Below are 21929 nucleotides of genomic sequence, written 5' to 3' on the forward strand. Positions count from 1 at the left end.
GGCCCTCGTTACGTCACCAAAAACAAGCAGATCCAAGATGCCCAGAGCTGCGTTGGGTGACCTTTCACCCTTTAGTCATTCCAGGCACCAGTTAGCGCTTTTCATTCATTCATTCATTCAATCGTATTTACTGAGCGCTTACTGTGTGCAGAGCACTGAACTAAGCGCTTGGGAAGCACAAGTCGGCAACATCAAGAGACGGTCCCTACCCAACAGCGGGCTCACAGTCGAGAAGGGGGAGACAGACAACAAAACAAAACGTATTAACAAAATGAAATAAATAGAATATTGATTTTTTTTTTTTTTTGGTACGGCATACCCTTTCCTTCCAGATAGCGGTCCGATCTTTCCTAAGAAAATTACGACTATAAAGTCAGTTCCAGTGAGCTCAATTAAGCCTTCAGTTAGGGGGTAAAAAGTCCATGCTGTCCTTGTTCATTCATTCATTCATTCAATCGTTTTAGACTGTGAGCCCACTGTTGGGTAGGGACTGTCCCTATATGTTGCCAATTAGTACAGTGCTCTGCACATAGTAAGTGCTCAATAAATACGATTGATTGATTTTATTGAGCGCTTACTGTGTGCAGAGCACTGGACTAAGCGCTTGGGAAGTGCAAGTTGGCAACGTATAGAGGTGATCCCTACCCGACAGCGGGCTCACAGTCGAGAAGGGGGAGACAGACAACGAAACAAAACATATTAACAAAATGAAATAAATAGAATATTGATTATTTTTTATTGTATCTTTTTTTGGTGCAGCATACCCTTTCCTTCCAGATAGCAGTCTGATCTTTCCTAAGAAAATTACAACCATAAAGTCAGTTCCAGTGAGCTCAATTAAGCCTTCAGGTAGGGGGTAAAAAGTCCATGCTGTCCTTGTTCATTCATTCATTCAATCGTATTTCTTGAGCGCTTACTGTGTGCAGAGCACTGGACTAAGCGCTTGGGAAGTCCAAGTTGGCAACATATAGAGGCAGTCCCTACTCGACAGTGGGCTCACAGTCTAGAAGGGGGAGACAGACAACAAAACAAAACATATTAACAAAATGAAATAGAATATTGATTATTTTTTATTGTATTTTTTTTGGGGGGGGGGGGGGGGAAGCATACCCTTTCCTTCCAGATAGCAGTCCGATCTTTCCTAAGAAAATTACGACTACAAAGTCTGTTCCAGTGAGCTCAATTAAGCCTTCAGTTAGGGGGTAAAAAGTCCATGCTGTCCTTGTTCATTCATTCATTCATTCAATCGTATTTCTTGAGCGCTTACTGTGTGCAGAGCACTGGACTAAGCGCTTGGGAAGTCCAACTTGACAACGTATAGAGGCGGTCCCTGCCCGACAGCGGGCTCACAGTCGAGAAGGGGGAGACGGAAAACAAAACAAAACAAAGTAACAAAATGAAATAAATAGAATAGCTTGTAGGGATCATCATCAATCGTATTTACTGAGCACTTACTGTGTGCAGAGCACTGTACTAAGCGCTTGGGAAGTCCAAGTTGGCAACGTATAGAGACGGTCCCTGCCCAACAGTGGGCTCACAGTGTAAAAGATGTGGCTCCAGTGGCCCAAATAGAAGCCATTTGGGCCACTGGAGGATTCGTGGAATGCTTTGGGATTTGTCCGGCCTCCCCCATTAGACCCCATTAAGCTCACGGGCCCGAAAATGGACCTTCCACCCTTAAACGCTCCAAGAGCTTATTGCAGGCCTCGACTTGCAACCGGCTCTTACCACGCTGACTCGGGAACACAGGGCGTATTTCACCCATGCAGGGAAAAACCTGGAAAATGGGACTGGGCAGCTGGAAAGAGGCAAAGGAAGAAAAGCAGTCACAGCGATCCCCCGAAAAGCAGCTCAGGCCTCGGGATCAGAGGACCTGGGTTCTGATCCCGGCTCTGCCTCTTGTCTGTGTCACTTAGGGCGAGTCACTGAGTTTTTCTGGGCTTCAGTTCCCTCATCTGTAAAACGGGGATTAGGGCCATGAGCCTCCCGTGGAACACGGGAACCTGATTAGCTTGTCTCTACCCCAGCACTTAGTACAGTGCCTGGCACACAGTAAACACTTAAATACCATTAAAAAAAAAAAATCCACTTATCTTAAAGTTCAAAGTCAGAGAACTCTGACTCTCTGAGGGCTCAAGATAACAAGTGGCCTATACGTTCTATATATATATACTGTCTCTATATGTTGCCAACTTGTACTTCCCAAGCGCTTAGTACAGTGCTCTGCACACAGTAAGCACTCAATAAATACGATTGATGATGATGATGACGAGGCCTTCCCAGACTGAGCCCCCTTCTTCCTCTCCCCCTCCCCATTCATTCATTCATTCATTCATTTAGACTGTGAGCCCACTGTTGGGTAGGGACTGTCTCTATGTGTTGCCAATTTGTACTTCCCAAGCGCTTAGTACAGTGCTCTGCACATAGTAAGCGCTCAATAAATACGATTGATGATTCATTCATTCAATCGTATTTACTGAGCGCTTACTGTGTGCAGAGCACTGGACTAACTGAGGCTCAGAGGGCAAGTCACTTAACTTCACTGAGCCGCAGTTACCTCATCTGTAAAATGGGGATTAAGACTGTGAGCCCCATGTGGGACAACTTAATCACCTTGTATCCCCCCCCAGTGCTTAGAACAGTGCTTTGCACATAGTAAGCGCTTAACAAATGCCATCATTATTATTATTATTACTAAGTGCTTGGGAAGTACAATTTGGCAACATATAGAGACGGTCCCTACCCAACAGTGGGCTCACAGTCCCCATCCTCCCCCGCCTTACCTCCTTCCCCTCCCCACAGCACCTGTATATATGTATATGTTTGTACATATTTATTACTCTATTTATTTTATTTGTACATATCTATTCTATTTATTTTACTTGGTTAATATGTGCTGTTTTGTTGTCCGTCTCCCCCTTCTAGACTGTGAGCCCGCTGTTGGGTAGGGACCGTCTCTATATGTTGCCAACATGGACTTCCCAAGCTCTTAGTACAGTGCTCTGCACATGGTAAGCGCTCAATAAATACGACCGAATGAATGAATGAATGAACAAGGACAGCATGGACTTTTTACCCCCTAACTGAAGGGGGGTATATGGCTCTATATGTTGCCAACTTGTACTTCCCAAGCGCTTAGTACTGCGCTTTGCACACAGTAAGCGCTCAATAAATACGATTGATTGATTGACTGACTGAAGGCTTAACTGAGCTCACTGGAACAGACTTTACATTTGTAATTTTCTTAGGAAAGATCAGACTGCAATCTGGAAGGAAAAGGTATGCCGCACCAAAAAAAAAATAGAATAAAAAATAATCAACTAATCAACTCCTCCTCGGAACTCCTCCCTCATTTCCCAGCTGATGGCCTGGGCTAGTTGAGCCCCCTCCTTCCTCTCCCCCGCCTTACCGCCTTCCCCTCCCCACAGCACCTGTATATATGTATATATGTTTGTATGTATTTACTACTCTATTTATTGTACATATTTATTCTATTTATTTTATTTTGTTAATACGCTTTGTTCTGTTCTCTGTCTCCCCCTTATAGACTGTGCGCCCACTGTTGGGTAAGGACTGTCTCTATATGTTGCCAACTTCCCAAGCGCTTAGTACAGTGCTCTGCACACAGTAAGCGCTCAATAAATATGATTGAATGAATGAATGACGGGCAGCCCCGTCAGCAGGACTTGCCCAAACTTCGCCGCGAGGAGCTGCGCTGATGCTCACCCTCCCTTGCCCGGGATTTGAAGGCCAGACGGCACGGCCGGCGATAAAAGGGAACCGAACCCAGTGGAAATCGGAGCTCCCCGAAACAGGAGGGTGGAAATTTCACTGGCTCTACTAAAGCGGGCCGATGGTTTTTATCTCGCACGCTTGGCCGACGGGTAAAAAAAAAAGTCTCTTCGGTTCGAACGGAACCAAGAGAAAATCCTCCTGGTTCGAGCCAGAGGGATCGCGATACCACATTCCAAGCCCGCAATTTTACGTTTCCAAAAGCCTAAAGATTAAGAGGGGAGCTCTGAAGCCAAGATGTGTAGGCTACCTAGATTTCGGAGCTCTGAGCCACCGTAAGATCGATACCCCGGCATTAATTAGAAGGCAGAACCAACCGATGGACTCCGGCAGTTGCTGAAGCGAGTTGCTAGAAAGCAGCAAATCCTGCAGACTTTCGCAGCCGGAAACGCCTTCTTCAACCATTTCGATGCTGTTCTTGGAAAAATCCAGGTACGTCAGCTGTTTCAAATTCCCGAGGAACTGTGGGGAAGAAGCAGAGGTTAGGCTGATGTCACCTACCACAAAAGCCTGCATCTCGGACAGGGAACTTCCCTTAAAGCCAAACCCAGGTGGATCCCGATCTTTTTTTTGTCTGTTTGTTTTTTCTAATGATATCTGTTGAGCACTATGTGCCAGGCACTGTACTCTCTGTACTTAACCTGTACTTCCCAAGCGCTCTGCACACAGTAAGCGCTCAATAAATACGATCGAATGAATGAATGAATACAAGCTAATCAGGATGGCCATGGTTCCTGACCCACGTGGGGCTTCACGGACTTAATCCCCATTTTACAGGTCTAGGAAACTGAAGCACGGAGAAGCCAAAATTAGAATTCATGCCCTCTCATTCATTCATTCAATCGTATTTATTGAGCGCTTACTGTGTGCAGAGCACTGTGCTAAGCGCTTGGGAAGTCCAAGTTGGCGACATCTAGAGACGGTCCCTACCCAACAGTGGGCTCACAGTCTAGAAGCTTCTTTTAGACTTTAAGTCACAGCCTCTTTTAGAGGTAACAGACTGTGAGCCCGCTGCTGGGTAGGGACCATCTCTACATGTTGCCAACTTGGACTTCCCAAGTGCTTCGTACAGTGCTCTGCACCCAGTAAGCGCTCAATAAATACGATTGAATGAATGAATGAATGAATAATGACACTAGGGATGGTGTCAAACGCTATCAATCAGTGGTAGCGCTATCCACCCCCCCGCCTTACCTCCTTCCCCTCCCCACAGCACCTGTATATATGTATATATGTTTGTACGGATTTATTACCCTATTTATTTATTTATTTTACTTGTACATATCTATTCTATTTATTTTATTTTGTTAATATGTTTTGTTTTGTCGTCTGTCTCCCCCTTCTAGACTGTGAGCCCACTGTTGGGTAGGGACCGTCTCTAGATGTTGCCAACTTGGACTTCCCAAGCGCTTCGTACAGTGCTCTGCACACAGTAAGCGGTCAATAAATACGATTGAATGAATGAATGAATGAATAATGACACTAAGGATGGTGTCAAACGCTATCAATCAGTGGTATTTATTGAGCGCTTACTGGGTGCAGAGCACCGTACTAAGGGCTCGGGAGGGTACAATACGAGAAGCAGCGTGGCTCAGTGGAAAGAGCACGGGCTTTGGAGTCAGAGGTCACGGGTTCAAATTCCGGCTCTGCCGACTGTCAGCTGGGTGAATTTCAGCACTGTGCTAAACGCTGGAGAGAGGTAAGACAGTCAGACTGGATGCAGTTCTTGTTCCCCTTGGGGCTCACTGTCAGAGGGAGAGAGAGTAGGTACTTCATCTCCAGTTTACAGATGAGGAAAGTGAGTGACTTGCCCAAGGTCACACAGCAGGTAAGTGGGGGACCAGGGACCAGAATTCAAATTCATTCATTCATTCAATCGTATTTACTGAGCGCTTACTGTGTGCAGAGCACTGTATTAAGCGCTTGGGAAGTACAAGTTGGCAACATACAGAGATGCTCCCGACTCCCAGCCCCTTGTTCTTTCCAGGGGAGTGATTATCTCATAAGGTAAGAACTACTGGAAAAATGACTTCACCGGTTTTGCCAAAGCACAGACGATTTCTGATGATGGTTTGAACGGCTCTTCAATGTGCATTTTTAGATTAAATCAATGAAGCACACAGGGAAGTCTGGGAACGGGGCCAAATCCAGGGTAACATCGTAAGTAAGAATTCTTTCCGGCACAGAAAAACGAGTATCGCACGTTACGCTAAAATGCCTTAAATGGTGGAAAGCAGAAGAGGATGGCAGGGGCAGTGTTTTCAGAAGGAAATTTGGGAAGGTAAAATTACTGTATACTTTATTATTTATTATTTATTTATTTATTTATTTATTATTACTTTAAAGTAATAAAATAGGGAGTCTGGAGTGCTGGACACTTAAATGCCTTAATGGAAAGCAGAAGAGGATGGCAGGGGCAGTGTTTTCAGAAGCAAATTTGGGAAGGTAAAATTACTGTTTACTTTAGTATTTATCTATTTATCATTTATTTATTTATTTATTTATTTATTTATTTATTTATTTATTATTAATTTAAAGTAATAAAATAGGGAGTCTGGAGTGCTGGACACTTAAATGCCTTAATGGGAAGCAGAAGAGGATGGCAGGGGCAGTGTTTTCAGAAGCAAATTTGGGAAGGTAAAATTACTGTTTACTTTATTGTTTATTTATTTATTTATCCATCTATTTATTTATTTATTTATTTATTATTTATCATTACTTTAAAGTAATAAAATAGGGAGTCTGGAGTGCTGGACACTTAAATGCCTTAATGGAAAGCAGAAGAGGATGGCAGGGGCAGTGTTTTCAGAAGCAAATTTGGGAAGGTAAAATTACTGTTTACTTTATTATTTATTAATTTATTATTTATTTATTTATTAATTATTACTTTAAAGTAATAAAATAGGGAGTCTGGAGTGCTGGACACTTAAATGCCTTAGTGGAAAGCAGAAGAGGATGGCAGGGGCAGTGTTTTCAGAAGCTAATCTGGGAAGGTAAAATTACTGTTTACTTTATTATTTATTTATTATTTATTTATTTATTATTACTTTAAAGTAATAAAATAGGGAGTCTGGAGTGCTGGACACTTAAATGCCTTAATGGAAAGCAGAAGAGGATGGCAGGGGCAGTGTTTTCAGAAGCAAATTTGGGAAGGTAAAATTACTGCTTACTTTATTTATTTATTTATTTATTCATTATTTATTTATTTATTTATTTATCATTACTTTAAAGTAATAAAATAGGGAGTCTGGAGTGCTGGACACTTAGATGCCTTAATGGAAAGCAGAAGAGGATGGCAGGGGCAGTGTTTTCAGAAGCAAATTTGGGAAGGTAAAATTACTGTTTACTTTATTATTTATTTATTTATTTACTATTTATTTATTTATTATTACTTTAAATTAATAAAATAGGGAGTCTGGAGTGCTGGACACTTAAATGCCTTAGTGGAAAGCAGAAGAGGATGGCAGGGGCAGTGTTTTCAGAAGCAAATGTGGGAAGGTAAAATTACTGTTTACTTTATTATTTATTTATTATTTATTTATTTATTATTACTTTAAAGTAATAAAATAGGGAGTCTGGAGTGCTGGACACTTAAATGCCTTAATGGAAAGCAGAAGAGGATGGCAGGGGCAGTGTTTTCAGAACCAAATTTGGGAAGGTAAAATTACTGCTTACTTTATTTATTTATTTATTTATTCATTTATTATTTATTTATTTATTTATTTATTTATCATTACTTTAAAGTAATAAAATAGGGAGTCTGGAGTGCTGGACACTTAGATGCCTTAATGGAAAACAGAAGAGGATGGCAGGGGCAGTGTTTTCAGAAGCAAATTTGGGAAGGTAAAATTACTGTTTACTTTATTATTTATTTATTTATTTACTATTTATTTATTTATTATTACTTTAAAGTAATAAAATAGGGAGTCTGGAGTGCTGGACACTTAAATGCCTTAGTGGAAAGCAGAAGAGGATGGCAGGGGCAGTGTTTTCAGAAGCAAATTTGGGAAGGTAAAATTACTGCTCACTTTATTATTTATTTATTTATTTATTATTTATTTATTTATCATTACTTTAAAGTAATAAAATAGGGAGTCTGGAGTGCTGGACACTTAAATGCCTTAGTGGAAAGCAGAAGAGGATGGCAGGGGCAGTGTTTTCAGAAGCAAATTTGGGAAGGTAAAATTACTGTTTACTTTATCATTTATTTATTTATTATTTATTTATTTATTTATTTGTTTGCTTATTTATCTATCATTACTTTAAAGTAGTAAAATAGGGAGTCTGGAGTGCTGGACACTTAAATGCCTTAATGGAAAGCAGAAGAGGATGGCAGGGGCAGTGTTTTCAGAAGCAAATTTGGGAAGGTAAAATTACTGCTTACTTTATTGTTTATTTATTTATTTATTATTTATTTATTTATTTATCATTACTTTAAAGTAATAAAATAGGGAGTCTGGAGTGCTGGACACTTAAATGCCTTAATGGAAAGCAGAAGAAGATGGCAGGGGCAGTGTTTTCAGAAGCAAATCTGGGAAGATAAAATTACTGTTTACTTTATTATTTATTTATTATTTATTTATTTATTATTACTTTAAAGTAATAAAATAGGGAGTCTGGAGTGCTGGACACTTAAATGCCTTAATGGAAAGCGGAAGAGGATGGCAGGGGCAGTGTTTTCAGAAGCAAATTTGGGAAGGTAAAATTATTGTTTACTTTATTATTTATTATTTACTTACTATTTATTTATTTATTTATTTATTTATTATTACTTTAAAGTAATAAAATAGAGAGTCTGGAGCACTGGACTCCCTATAAATAAAACTGGAGTGCTAAGGCGTCTACGTTTCTTTAGAGTAAATACCCTCTAAGAAAGGTGAACAGGAGTAAGAGAATATTTAGTAACATAAGATACCTACCCCAGGGATAAAAGACAGTCTATTGCCATCCATCCAAAATTCTTTGAGCCCACTCAGTTGTTCAAGTACTTCAGGCTGTTTGAAAGTAAAACAAGAAACAGAGAGGAAAAAAACCACTTAAGATACAGGTAACAGTTAAATCACACTGAAAAAGCATTTGTTCAGCTGAATACTGAACTGGCATTTATCTTCAGGGGTTCAGAGAAAATGAATTGGAAAAGCAGCAACCTGAATTTCTAAGGGAAAAACACGAGACTTCATCAGCAGAATACGACTTTGTTTGCCCGACCACAACGAACTGCGCTTCCACGGGGCATTTCCACCAGGAATTCCAAAATACTTTCCGGACCAAACGGTCCGGGACGATTCCTGACACCCCGTAAGGGACGTGGGCGGCCAGGATCGACTTTTGACAGAAGTGAAAACCCAAGCCTTGAGAGGTGACTGGCTTGATGTAGGGAGGCAGCGTGGCTCAGTGGAAAGAGCCCGGGGCTTGGGAGTCAGAGGTCATGGGTTCGAATCCCTGCTCTGCCACTTGTCAGCTGTGTGACCTTGGGCAAGCCACATAACTTCTCTGGGCCTCAGTTCCCTCATCTGGAAAATGGGGATTAAGACTGTGAGCCCCCGTGGGACCATCTGATCACCTTGTATCCCCCCGGTGCTTAGAAAAGTGCTTTGCACATAGTAAGTGCTTAACAAATACCAATATTATTATTATTATTATTATTATTGTTATTGTTATTATTATTATTTGATAGCACTGCTTTCCCACAGTCACTGGCCCCATTTCCTCCCTCTGCGTCCTGGCTCTGGGAGGGCGGCACTGTCATCTGCAGGTGTCACTGGGAGCTGAGGCCTTCCCTAAGCCCTCCTTTCCTCTTCTCCTGCTCCCTTCTGTGTCACCCTGACTTGCTCCCTTTATTCATCCAGCGCTTAGAACAGTGCTTTGCACATGGTAAGTGCTTAATAAACATATATACCTGTATATATGTACATATACCTGTATATATGTTTGTACATATTTACTACTCTATTTATTTATTTTACTTGTACATATCTAGTCTACTTATTTTATTTTGTTAGTACGTTTGGTTTTGTTCTCTGTCTCCCCCTTTTAGACCCTTTTAGACAGTTGGGTAGGGACTGTCTCTATATGTTGCCAATTTGTTCTTCCCAAGCGCTTAGTACAGTGCTCTGCACCCAGTAAGCGCTCAAGAAATACGACTGATGATGATAACAAATGCCGTCATTATTATTATCATTATCCCCCGCCAAAGCACTGACGTACGTATCTGTAAGGTATTTATTTATATTAATGTTTGTCTCCCCTTCTAGACTGTAATCTCACCGTGGGCGGGGAACGTGTCTCTTTACTTTTATATAGTACTCTTCCAAGTGCTTCATACAGTGCTCGGCACACAGCAAGCACAAACTGATTAAGGTCACAGCCATCGCCGGGAATACCAGTGGCGTGCCAACGCTGCCCTGGGCCCGGAAATGGGTCCTGATGGGAGCCGAGAAAAGAAGGTCTGTACCTTGGCCCTGCCCCGTCAGTGGGGCTCTCCCGGCATTTACGGGGAAGGAAGGCAGAGCGGGGGGTCAGCCGCGACTCCGCTCCTCTCCACCCAGGACGTCCCTCACCCCTATCAATCAATCAATCGGACTTATTGAGCGCTTACTATGTGCAGAGCACTGTACTAAGCGCTTGGGAAGTACAAATTGGCAACCCCTACACACGATGAGCTGGTTCTCTCCCCGCCCTCACCGCCCAGGGCGACAGCAGTCTGTAAAATCCTGAGGAAGGGGGGAGAGCCCCATCCCTGTCTCATCCCTCCTCCAGGAGGGATCACCTCCTCCAGGAGGCCTTCCCAGACTGAGCCCCTTCTTTCCTCTCCCCCTCGTCCCCCTCTCCATCCCCCCATCTTACCTCCTTCCCTTCCCCACAGCACCTGTATATATGTATATATGGTTGTACATATTTATTACTCTATTTATTTATTTATTTATTTATTTTACTTGTACATTTCTATCCTACTTATTTTATTTTGTTGGTATGTTTGGTTCTGTTCTCTGTCTCCCCCTTTTAGACTGTGAGCCCACTGTTGGGTAGGGACTGTCTCTATGTGATGCCAATTTGTACTTCCCAAGCGCTTAGTACAGTGCTCTGCACATAGTAAGCGCTCAATAAATACGATTGATTGATTGATTGATTGATTGATCCCGTCACAGAGGATGCAAGCCCACAGTCCCGCTTTGTTCCCTCTGGGCTCCCTGAAGCCGAAGAACTGGGGGACAGGGCTTTCCAAGAGGGGCCTTCGTCCGGCCCGCCAGCGAGGTGCTTGGACCCCGAGGATGTGAACCGAGGCAGAAGCTTTCAGGAACGCCGGCATCTCTGCGACTGTTCTCGAGATTTAGGCTTCTTCTTCTGGGCTTTCATGTTAGCCGCCTGAGGGATATTCAGGGCACGAGAACAGGCCAGCGCCACTCTTGCTGGCCATCCTCCCCTAGATGCGGGGAGCGCGCCTCTTTCCTTTTTTCAATGGACCTATTAAGTGCTTACTAGGTGCCAGGCACCGTGCCGAGAACCGCGGAAGATACCAGCTGATCAGGTTGGACACAACCCACGTCCCACGCGGGGCTCACGGCCTTCACCCCCATTTTACAGAAGAGGCCTGGAGAGGTGAAGTGATGTGTGGCAGAGCCAGGATGAGAACCTTCCCTTTTAGACTGTGAGCCCACTGTTGGGTACTTGTAATTTGTACTTCCCAAGCACTTAGTACAGTGCTTTGCACGCAGTAAGCGCTCAATAAATACGATTGATGATGATGATGATGGTGGGTAGGGACTGTCTCTATATGTTGCCAACTTGGACTTCCCAAGCGCTTAGTACAGTGCTTGGCACGCAGTAAGCGCTCAATAAATACGATTGATTGATTGATGAGAACCTAAGTCCTCTGGCTCTCAGGCCCGTGCCCTTTCCACCAGGCAACCGTGCTGCTTCTCCCAGAGGATGGGGCCGAGGGAGGGGAGGAGGCTGAAGTGGTCGGCGAATTCGGCGGGACTCCCAGGGATGAGGGGCTGGGTCCAAGGGCGCCTCGGTTGGGAGAGTCAGGCTGGATGTCACTGTGGAGCGAGGTGGCCCTTGCCCTCTGTGGTTCGGCTCTCTCTACGGGACTAGGGACACCCCCCCCCGCCCCGGTTTGGCCGCTTCTTGTTCCCTTCTCCAAGTGACATCACCAGCTCCCCCAAATCCAGAGCCGGGAGGGGCCTTCGTCCGGCCCGCAAGCGATGCGCTGGGACCCCTAGGACGTGAACCAGGGCAGAAGCTTTCAGAAAGGCCGGCATCTCGACGACTATTCTCGCGATTTAGGCTGCTTCTTCCGGGCTTTCAGGTTAGCTGCTTGAGGGATATTCAGGACTGAGCTCGGTACGCCCGGATCTGCCGTAATCCGGATTCTCGCCGAGCGTCTTGGATAAAACACTGATCGGGAACTGGGGACCCTCCTACGTGCTTTTCTTGCTACAACACAACCCCTGCATTATAGGTGAGAGGGGCGACTATGAAAAGTATAAAAACAACGTTCTCCGTAATCCGGATTCTCGCCGAGCGTCTTGGATAAAACACTGATCAGGAACCGGGGACCCTCCTACGTGCTTTTTTGCTACAACACAACCCCTGCATTATAGGTGAGAGGGGCGACTATGAAAAGTATAAAAACAACGTTCTCCGTAATCCGGATTCTCGCCGAGCGTCTTGGATAAAACACTGATCGGGAATTGGGGACCCTCCTACGTGCTTTTTTTGCTACAACACAACCCCTGCATTATAGGCGGGAGGGGCGACTATGAAAAGTATAAAAACAACGTTCTCCAGGGCAACAACTTCGACTTTGGACGTACGTGACCACACTTGGCAAATAAAGGATTGAAGTTCAAAGGTTCCCCAGAAAAGAATCAGCAACAACAATATGCTCAGATTTTTAATGAGCAGCGTATGTGCTCTCTCTCTCTTTTTCCCTCTCCCCCTCTTTCCTTTCCTTCCTTTCCTTTTCCTCTTTCCTAAGTAGTTCTTCTAGTGAAGAGTCTTTCAGCCATGGGTGTCTCGACTAGGGGGGCTTGGGATGATTTTCTGGTGCAGTTTTCCAAAATGGTGAGGGGAAAGGAAAAGGACAGACATCAAGCTCATATCGTCATTATTTAAAAACACGTTCCTTAGATCGGAAAGCTGTCAGTGGTGGTCGGAACCTATTTAGAAACGGGTTCTGAGCTGATTTTGCCATGTTATTCTTGATTAAAAATACACTTCAGGGTAAAAGGGTGTGAGGAAAGACGCAAAGTATGCTAGTTGGGCTCAAACTCACCACTTCTGAGAACTCATTACTTCCCAAATCCAGTCTCTCCAGCTGAGTCAGTCTGTTCATTGTTCTGTTCAAAGGACAAACGGATGAGAATGGGACCATCTTTCCAAGTCCATTACAGTAGGGAATGTAGACTTCATTCATTCATTCACGCGATCGTTTTTACTGAGCGCTTGCTGTGTGCAGAGCACTGGACTAAGCGCTCGGGAAGTACAAGTTGGCAACGTATAGAGACGGTCCCTACCCAACAACGGGCTTACAGTCTAGAAGGGGGAGACAAGACAACAAAACAAAACCCGTGGACAGGTGGCAAGTCATCAGAATAAACAGAAGTAAAGCTAGATGCACATCATTAACAAAATAAATAGAATAGTAAATATGTACAAGTAAAACACAGGAAGTGCTTAAAGAACACCATTAAAAAAGATAAGGAAACTGAGGCACAGATAAGTTAAATTCATTCATTCATTCACTCATCATTCATTCATTCATTCAATCGCATTTACTGAGCGCTTACTGTGTGCACAGCACTGTACTAAGTGCTTGGGAAGTACAAGTTGGCAACATACAGAGACGGTCCCTACCCAACAACGGGCTCACAGTCTAGAAGGGGGAGACAGACTACAAAACAAAACAGGTGGACAGGTGTCAAGGGGTCAGAACAAACAGAATTAAAGCTAAATGCACATCCTTAACAAAATTAATAGAACAGTAAATATGGACAAGTAAAATGGAGTAATAAATCTGTACAAACCAATATAACAGCTGATAAATCAATTGCCCCATGTGTCACTGATTCACAAATGAATTTTAAAATTCTAGACTCTATAAAGTTCCGAGAGGATTTTTCTACCGCTTCTCAGAGATGATAGTAGTAGCAGTGTTAAGCACTTACTATGTGCCAAGCACTGGGGTAGACCAATCAATCGAATTTATTGAGCGCTGTGTGCAGAGCACTGTACTAAGCGCTTGGGAAGTACAAGTTGGCAACATATAGAGACAGTCCCTACCCAACAGTGGGCTCACAGCCTAGAAGGGGGAGACAGAGAACAAAACCAAACATACTAACAAAATAAAATAAATAGAATAGATATGTACAAGTAAAATAAATAGAGTAATAAATATGTACAAACATATATACAAGATGCAATATATATGTGTGTATATATATATATATATATATACATAGATACAAGATGCAAACCTATTCTCCCTCCTACTTAGACTGTTGGCTCAATGCAGGACAGGGACTGTGCCCAACCTAATTAAACTTGTATCTACTGCAGCGCTTAGAACAGTGCTTCAGTGCTTACTGTGTGCTGAGCACTGTACTAAGTGCTTGGGAGAGGACAGTACAATACAGTTGGTGGACACGTTCCCTGCTCACAACGAGCTTACAGCAAAGAGATGATAAAAATAGTATTTGGCAAGCCCTCTTCTAAGCGCTGGGATACATACACGGTAATCAGCTTGTCCCCCGTGGGGCTCACAGTCTTCATCCCCATTTTACAGATGAGGTCATTGAGGCCCGGAAAAGTGGCGTGACTTACTACATGCCAAGCACTGTTCTAAGCATCAGGGTAGATACAAACTAATCAGGTTGGGCCCAGTCCCTTTCCACATTGGGCTCCCACTCTTAATCAATCAATCGTATTTATTGAGCGCTTACTGTGTGCAGAACACTGTACTAAGCGCTTGGGAAGTACAAGTTGGCAACATATAGAGACGGTCCCTACCCAACAGGGGGCTCACAGTCTAGAAGGGAGAGACAGAGAATGAAACCAAACATATTACCAAAATAAAACAGAATCGATATGTACAAGTAAAACATATAAATAGGGTAATAAATATAATAATAATAATAATAATCATGGCATTTATTAAGCGCTTACTATGTGCAAAGCACTGTTCTAAGCGCTGGGGAGGTTCCAAGGTGATCAGGTTGTCCCACGGGGGGCTCACAGTCTTCACCCCCATTTTCCAGATGAGGGAACTGAGGCCCAGAGGAGTGAGGTGACTTGCCCAAAGTCACCCAGCTGACAAGTGGCGGAGCCGGGATTGGAACCCACGACCTCTGACTCCAAAGCCCGGGCTCTTTCCACGGAGCCACGCTGCTTCTCTAGGAGAGGATGCCAATGTATCCTTATTATTATTATTATTATTATTATTATATGTACAAACAAATATGTTCTACTGCATTGTTCTCTACTAAGCGCCTAACGCAGTGCTCAGCACATAGTAAGCACTCCATAAATAACACTGCCGGAGCTGTAGGCGACTTTCAGTGAAAAAGACGGCGCCGGATCCCCTGATGCTTCCTGTCTTCCACGCAGCATCAGGGACAGTCAGAAAAAGAAACAGGAAGGCAACGCCACGCTAAACCTGCGGGCCCTTGCCCAAAAACACCCCGAAGCACCCCGAGACCCCGACAGCATCAGTTAATCAATCAATTTGTACATATTTATTACTCTATTTATTTATTTTACTTGTACATATCTATTCTATTTATTTTATTTTGTTAGTATGTTCTGTTTTGTTCTCTGTCTCCCCCTTTTAGACTGTGAGCCCGCTGTTGGGTAGGGACTGTCTCTAGATGTTGCCAACTTGGACTTCCCAAGCGCTTAGTACAGTGCTCTGCACACGGTAAGCGCTCAATAAATACGATTGATGACGATGATGATGAATCAATCGTATTTATTGAGCAGTTACTGTGTGCAGAGCACTGGACTAAGCGCTTGGGAAGTCCAAGTTGGCAACATACAGAGACGGTCCCTTCCCAACAGTGGGCTCCCAGTCTAGAATAACAAATGTCATCACTATTATTATTACCTTGTATCCCCCCAGCGCTTAGAACAGTGCTTAGCACATAGTAAGCGCTTCGAGACTGCGAGCCCACTGTTGGGTAGGGACTGTCTCTATATGTTGCCAACTTGGACTTCCAAAGCGCTTAGTACAGTGCTCTGCACACAGTAAGCGCTCAATAAATACGATTGATTGATTGATTAACAAATGTCATTATTATTATTTTTACCTTGTATCCCCCCCATCGCTTAGAACAGTGCTTAGCACATAGTAAGCGCTTCTAGACTGTGAGCCCACTGTTGGGTAGGGACTGTCTCTATATGTTGCCAACTTGTACTTCCCAAGCACTTAGTACAGTGCTCTGCACACAGTAAGCGCTCAATAAATACGACTGATTAACAAATGTCATTATTATTATTACCTTGTATCCCCCCCAGCGCTTAGAACAGTGCTTAGCACATAGTAAGCACTTCTAGACTGTGAGCCCACTGTTGGGTAGGGACTGTCTCTATATGTTGCCACCTTGGACTTCCCAAGCGCTTAGTCCAGTGCTCTGCACACAGTAAGCGCTCAATAAATACGATTGATTGATTAACAAATGTCATTATTATTATTATTACCTTGTATCCCCCCCATCACTTAAAACAGTGCTTGGCACATAATAAGCACTTAACAAATGTCAATCAATCAATTGTATTTATTGAGCGCTTACTGTGTGCAGAGCACTTTACTAAGCACTTGGGAAGTACAAGTTGGTAACATATAGGGATGGTCAATCAATCAATCGTATTTATTGAGCGCGTACTGTGTGCAGAGCACTGTACTAAGTGCTTGGGAAGTCCAAGTTGGCAACACATAGAGACGGTCCCTACCCAACAGCGGGCTCACAGTCTAGAAGGGGGAGACAGAGAACAAAACCAAACATACTAACAAAATAAAACAAATACAATAGATATGTACAAGTAAGATAAATAAATCAATAGAGTAATAAATATGTACAAACAAATTTGTACATAACAAATGTCATTATTATTATTATTACCTTGTAACCCCCCTACCATCGCTTAGAACAGTGCTTGGCACATAATAAGCGCTTAAATGTCAATCAATCAATCAATCAATCGTATTTACTGAGCGCTTACTGTGTGCAGAGCACTGTACTAAGCGCTTGGGAAGTACAAATTGGCAACATATAGAGACAGTCCCTATCCTACAGTGGGCTCACAGTCTAGAAGGGGGAGACAGAGAACAAAACCAAACATACTAACAAAATAAAATAAATACAATAGATATGTACAAGATAAATAAATAAATAGAGTAATAAATATGTACAAAGATATATACATATATACGGGTGCTGGGGGGAAGGGAAGGAGGTAAAATGGGGGGGATGGAGACGGGGATTATTATTATTATCATTATTATTACCTTGTGTTCCCCCCAGCGCTTAGAACAGTGCTTGGCACATAGTAAGCGCTTAACAAATACCATCATTATTATGAAAAATCTGTGACCTTGAGAGCCTAACCTCATTCAGTCATATTTATTGAGCGCTTACTGTGTGCAGAACACTGTTCTTAGTGCTTAGCACTTCCAGACCTAATGACTCGTGTTGTTAGCTCGTCCTCTGAGCCTGTAAGCCTGCTGTGGGCAGGGAATGTGTCTGTTATATTGCTGCGCTGTACTTGCCCAACCGCTTAGTACAGTGCCCTGCACGTGGTAAGCGCTCAATAAATAGGACTGACTGAGCGCACAGTAATTGATTAACTGATGGACTGCTTGATTGATTGGAAGAACTAATCAGTCAATCAATCAATCAATCGTATTTACTGAGCGCTTACTGTGTGCAGAGCACTGTACTAAGCGCTTATAAGAACACACTTATATTGCAATATGAGGCTTTACAGTACTCTGAGGGAAGCTCGGGGGCGGGGGGGATGACTGAAGGGGAGGTGACCGTTTGCGGCAATATAAACCGAGCGTGATTCGTGATTACGGTTGCCAACTTGTACTTCCCAAGCGCTTAGTACAGTGCTCTGCACATCGTAAGCGCTCAATAAATACGATTGAATGAATGAATGAATGAATGAAGTCATACTGGGTAAGCCTTTCACTTAGTCCAGTGCTCTGCACACAGTAAGCGCTCAATAAATACGATTGAATGAATGAATGAATGAAGTCATACTGGGTAAGCTTTTCACTTAGTACAGTGCTCTGCACACAGTAAGCGCTCAATAAATACGACTGAATGAATGAATAAATGAATGAAGTCATACTGGGTAAGCCTTTCACTTAGTACAGTGCTCTGCACACAGTAAGCGCTCAATAAATATGAATGAATGAATGAATGAAGTCATACTGGGTAAGCCTTTCACTTAGTACAGTGCTCTGCACACAGTAAGCGCTCAATAGATACGACTGAATGAATGAATGAATGAATGAAGTCATACTGGGTAAGCCTTTCACTTAGTCCAGTGCTCTGCATACAGTAAGCGCCCAATAAATACGATTGAATGAATGAATGAATGAACGAAGTCATACTGGGTAAGCCTTTCACTTAGTCCAGTGCTCTGCACACAGTAAGCGCTCAATAAATACGATTGAATGAATGAATGAATGAATGAATGAAGTCATACTGGGTAAGCCTTTCACTTAGTACAGTGCTCTGCACACAGTAAGCGCTCAATAAATATGAATGAATGAATGAATGAAGTCATACTGGGTAAGCCTTTCACTTAGTACAGTGCTCTGCACACAGTAAGCGCTCAATAGATACGACTGAATGAATGAATGAATGAATGAAGTCATACTGGGTAAGCCTTTCACTTAGTCCAGTGCTCTGCACACAGTAAGCGCTCAATAAATACGACTGAATGAATGAATGAATGAAGTCATACTGGGTAAGCCTTTCACTTAGTCCAGTGCCCTGCACACAATAAGCGCTCAATAAATACGACTGAATGAATGAATGAATGAAGTCATACTGGGTAAGCCTTTCACTTAGTACAGTGCTCTGCACACAGTAAGCGCTCAATAAATACGATTGAACGAATGAATGAGTGAATGAAGTCATACTGGGTAAGCCTTTCACTTAGTACAGTGCTCTGCACACAGTAAGCGCTCAATAAATACGATTGAATGAATGAATGAATGAATGAAGTCATACTGGGTAAGCCTTTCACTTAGTCCAGTGCTCTGCATACAGTAAGCGCCCAATAAATATGATTGAATGAATGAATGAATGAACGAAGTCATACTGGGTAAGCCTTTCACTTAGTCCAGTGCTCTGCACACAGTAAGCGCTCAATAAATACGATTGAATGAATGAATGAATGAATGAATGAAGTCATACTGGGTAAGCCTTTCACTTAGTACAGTGCTCTGCACACAGTAAGCGCTCAATAAATACGATTGAATGAATGAATGAATGAATGAATGAATGAAGTCATACTGGGTAAGGCTTTCACTTAGTACAGTGCTCTGCACACAGTAAGCGCTCAATAAATATGACTGAATGAATGAATGAATGAATGAAGTCATACTGGGTAAGCCTTTCACTTAGTACAGTGCTCTGCACACAGTAAGCGCTCAATAAATACGACTGAATGAATGAATGAATGAATGAAGTCATACTGGGTAAGCCTTTCACTTAGTACAGTGCTCTGCACACAGTAAGCGCTCAATAAATACGACTGAATGAATGAATGAATGAATGATGTCATACTGGGTGAGCCTTTCACTCTGTCCATACTTGAATTTAGATCCTTTTCTCATTATTTGTCCTTAAACTGCAATAGAACAACCATGAAAAGAATGCAGGCCCATGAGCTAAAGGGATGGGAGAAGATGGGTCATGCCTAAAAGAAAACGTATCCGAACAAGTATACTTGTTCACATTCACACTTATTCACATTCAATCGTATTTATTGAGCACTCACTGTGTGCAGAGCACTGTACTAAGCGCATGGGAAAGTACAATTCAAGAATAAACAGACGCATTCCCTGCCCACAACAAGCTTATAAAGACGTACGCTCCCACAGCGAAGTTTGAATATTTGTCACTCGTAAAATGAAAAACAAAAAATCTGGAGCACTCACAAGTAGACAACAGAGTAATGGCCTAAAGTGGCTATTTTGCTGAAAGAAACTTAGACCATTTCCCATTTTCATGGGAGCTGAAAAGTAAATTACTGTACAAAAATTATGCATCCTAAAAAAAAAAAAATCAAAATTATACAGCTGCTACTTACTTTGGTAACATTTTTAACTGGTTCTCTCTAAGTTCCAATATCTGGAGTTTAGTTAATCTGTAAAACACAAAGCAAAATCCATCACCGTAAAATGAAAATCAAGAAATCGCATTTACTTTGGAACAGAGGAACGTCATTTTCGTTATAAGGGAAAAAAAGCAAACTGGGATCAATCAATCAATAAGTCAATCGTATTTATTGAGCGCTTACTGTGTGCAGAGCGCTGGACTAAGCGCTTGGGAAGTACAAGTTGGCAACACATAGAGACAGTCCCTACCCAACAGCGGGCTCAAAGTCTAAAAGGGGGAGACAGAGAACAAAACCAAACATACTAACAAAATAAAATAAATAGAATAGACATGTACAAATAAAATAAATAAATAAATAAATAGAGTAATAAATATGTACAAACATATACACATATATACAGCTTATATATACATATATAAGCTTTCACTTTGTGATCTGTCATTTAAGTACTTCCCAAGCGCTTAGTCCAGTGCTCTGCACACAGTAAGTGCTCAATAAATACGATCGAATGAATGAATGAATGAATTTAAGTGAATCCGTGCCAAAACGAGTTTAATTACATATTTGTAACACGCGGGTGTGCATTGATCAAACAAATGGCTGGTGCTCTGCACACAGTAAGCGCTCAATAAATACGACTGAATGAATGAATGAATTTAAGTGAATCCATGCCAAAGCGAGTTTAATTACATATTTGTAACACACGAGTGTGCATTTATCAAACAAATGGCTAGTGCTCTGCGCACAGTAAGCGCTCAATAAATACGACTGAATGAATAAATGAATGAATGAATGAATTTAAGTGAATCCGTGCCAAAGCGAGTTTAATTACATATTTGTAACACGCGAGTGTGCATTTATCAAATGGCTAGTGTAATGTACTACATACTATCCTGTTACCAAGCGCTTAGTACAGTGCTCTAGACACAGTAAGCGCTCAATAAATACGATTGAATGAATGAATGAATTTAAGTGAATCCGTGCCAAAGCGAGTTTAATGACATACTTGTAACACGCGAGTGTGCATCGATCAAATAAATGGCTAGTGCTCTGCACACAGTAAGCGCTCAATAAATACGACTGAATGAATGAATGAATGAATTTAAGTGAATCCGTGCCAAAGCGAGTTTAATTACATACTTGGAACACGCGAGTGTGCATTGATCAAACAAATGGCTAGTGCTCTGCACACAGTAAGCACTCAATAAATACAACTGAATGAATTAATGAATGTAAGTGAATCCGTGCCAAAGTGAGTTTAATTACATATTTGTAACATGCGAGTGTGCACTGATCAAATAAATGGCTAGTGCTCTGCACACAGCAAGTGCTCAATAAATGACTGACTGAATGAATGAATTTAAGTGAATCCGTGCCAAAGTGAGTTAAATTACATATTTGTAACACATGAGTGTGCACTGATCAAACAAATGGCTAGTGCTCTGCACACAGTAAGCGCTCAATAAATACGATCGAATGAATGAATGAATTTAAATGAATCCATGCCAAAACGAGTTTAATTACATATTTGTAACACACAAGTGTGCATTTATCAAACAAATGGCTAGTGCTCTGCACACAGTAAGCGCTCAATAAATACGACTGAATGACTGAATGAATGAATTTAAGTGACTCCGTGCCAAAGCGAGTTTAATTACATATTTGTAACATGCGAGTGTGCATTTATCAAACAAATGGCTAGTGCTCTGCGCACAGTAAGCGCTCAATAAATATGACTGAAGGAATGAATTTAAGTGAATCCGTGCCAAAGCGGGTTT

General features: G+C 42.3%; 1 protein-coding gene across 1 annotated transcript in view; it reads right to left on the reverse strand.

Annotated features, from left to right (window-relative positions):
• Window positions 1-21929, reverse strand: part of ERBIN (erbb2 interacting protein) — a 231367-nt gene that overhangs the window by 69933 nt on the left and 139505 nt on the right. Inside the window, 4 exon segments of the mRNA XM_038765465.1 lie at window positions 4110-4254; window positions 8712-8786; window positions 13073-13136; window positions 20122-20178. Of these exon segments, the coding sequence (XP_038621393.1) occupies window positions 4110-4254; window positions 8712-8786; window positions 13073-13136; window positions 20122-20178 (341 nt within the window).

The sequence above is a fragment of the Tachyglossus aculeatus genome, chromosome 23, assembly GCF_015852505.1.
Source record: "Tachyglossus aculeatus isolate mTacAcu1 chromosome 23, mTacAcu1.pri, whole genome shotgun sequence".
NCBI classification, from domain to species: domain Eukaryota; kingdom Metazoa; phylum Chordata; class Mammalia; order Monotremata; family Tachyglossidae; genus Tachyglossus; species Tachyglossus aculeatus.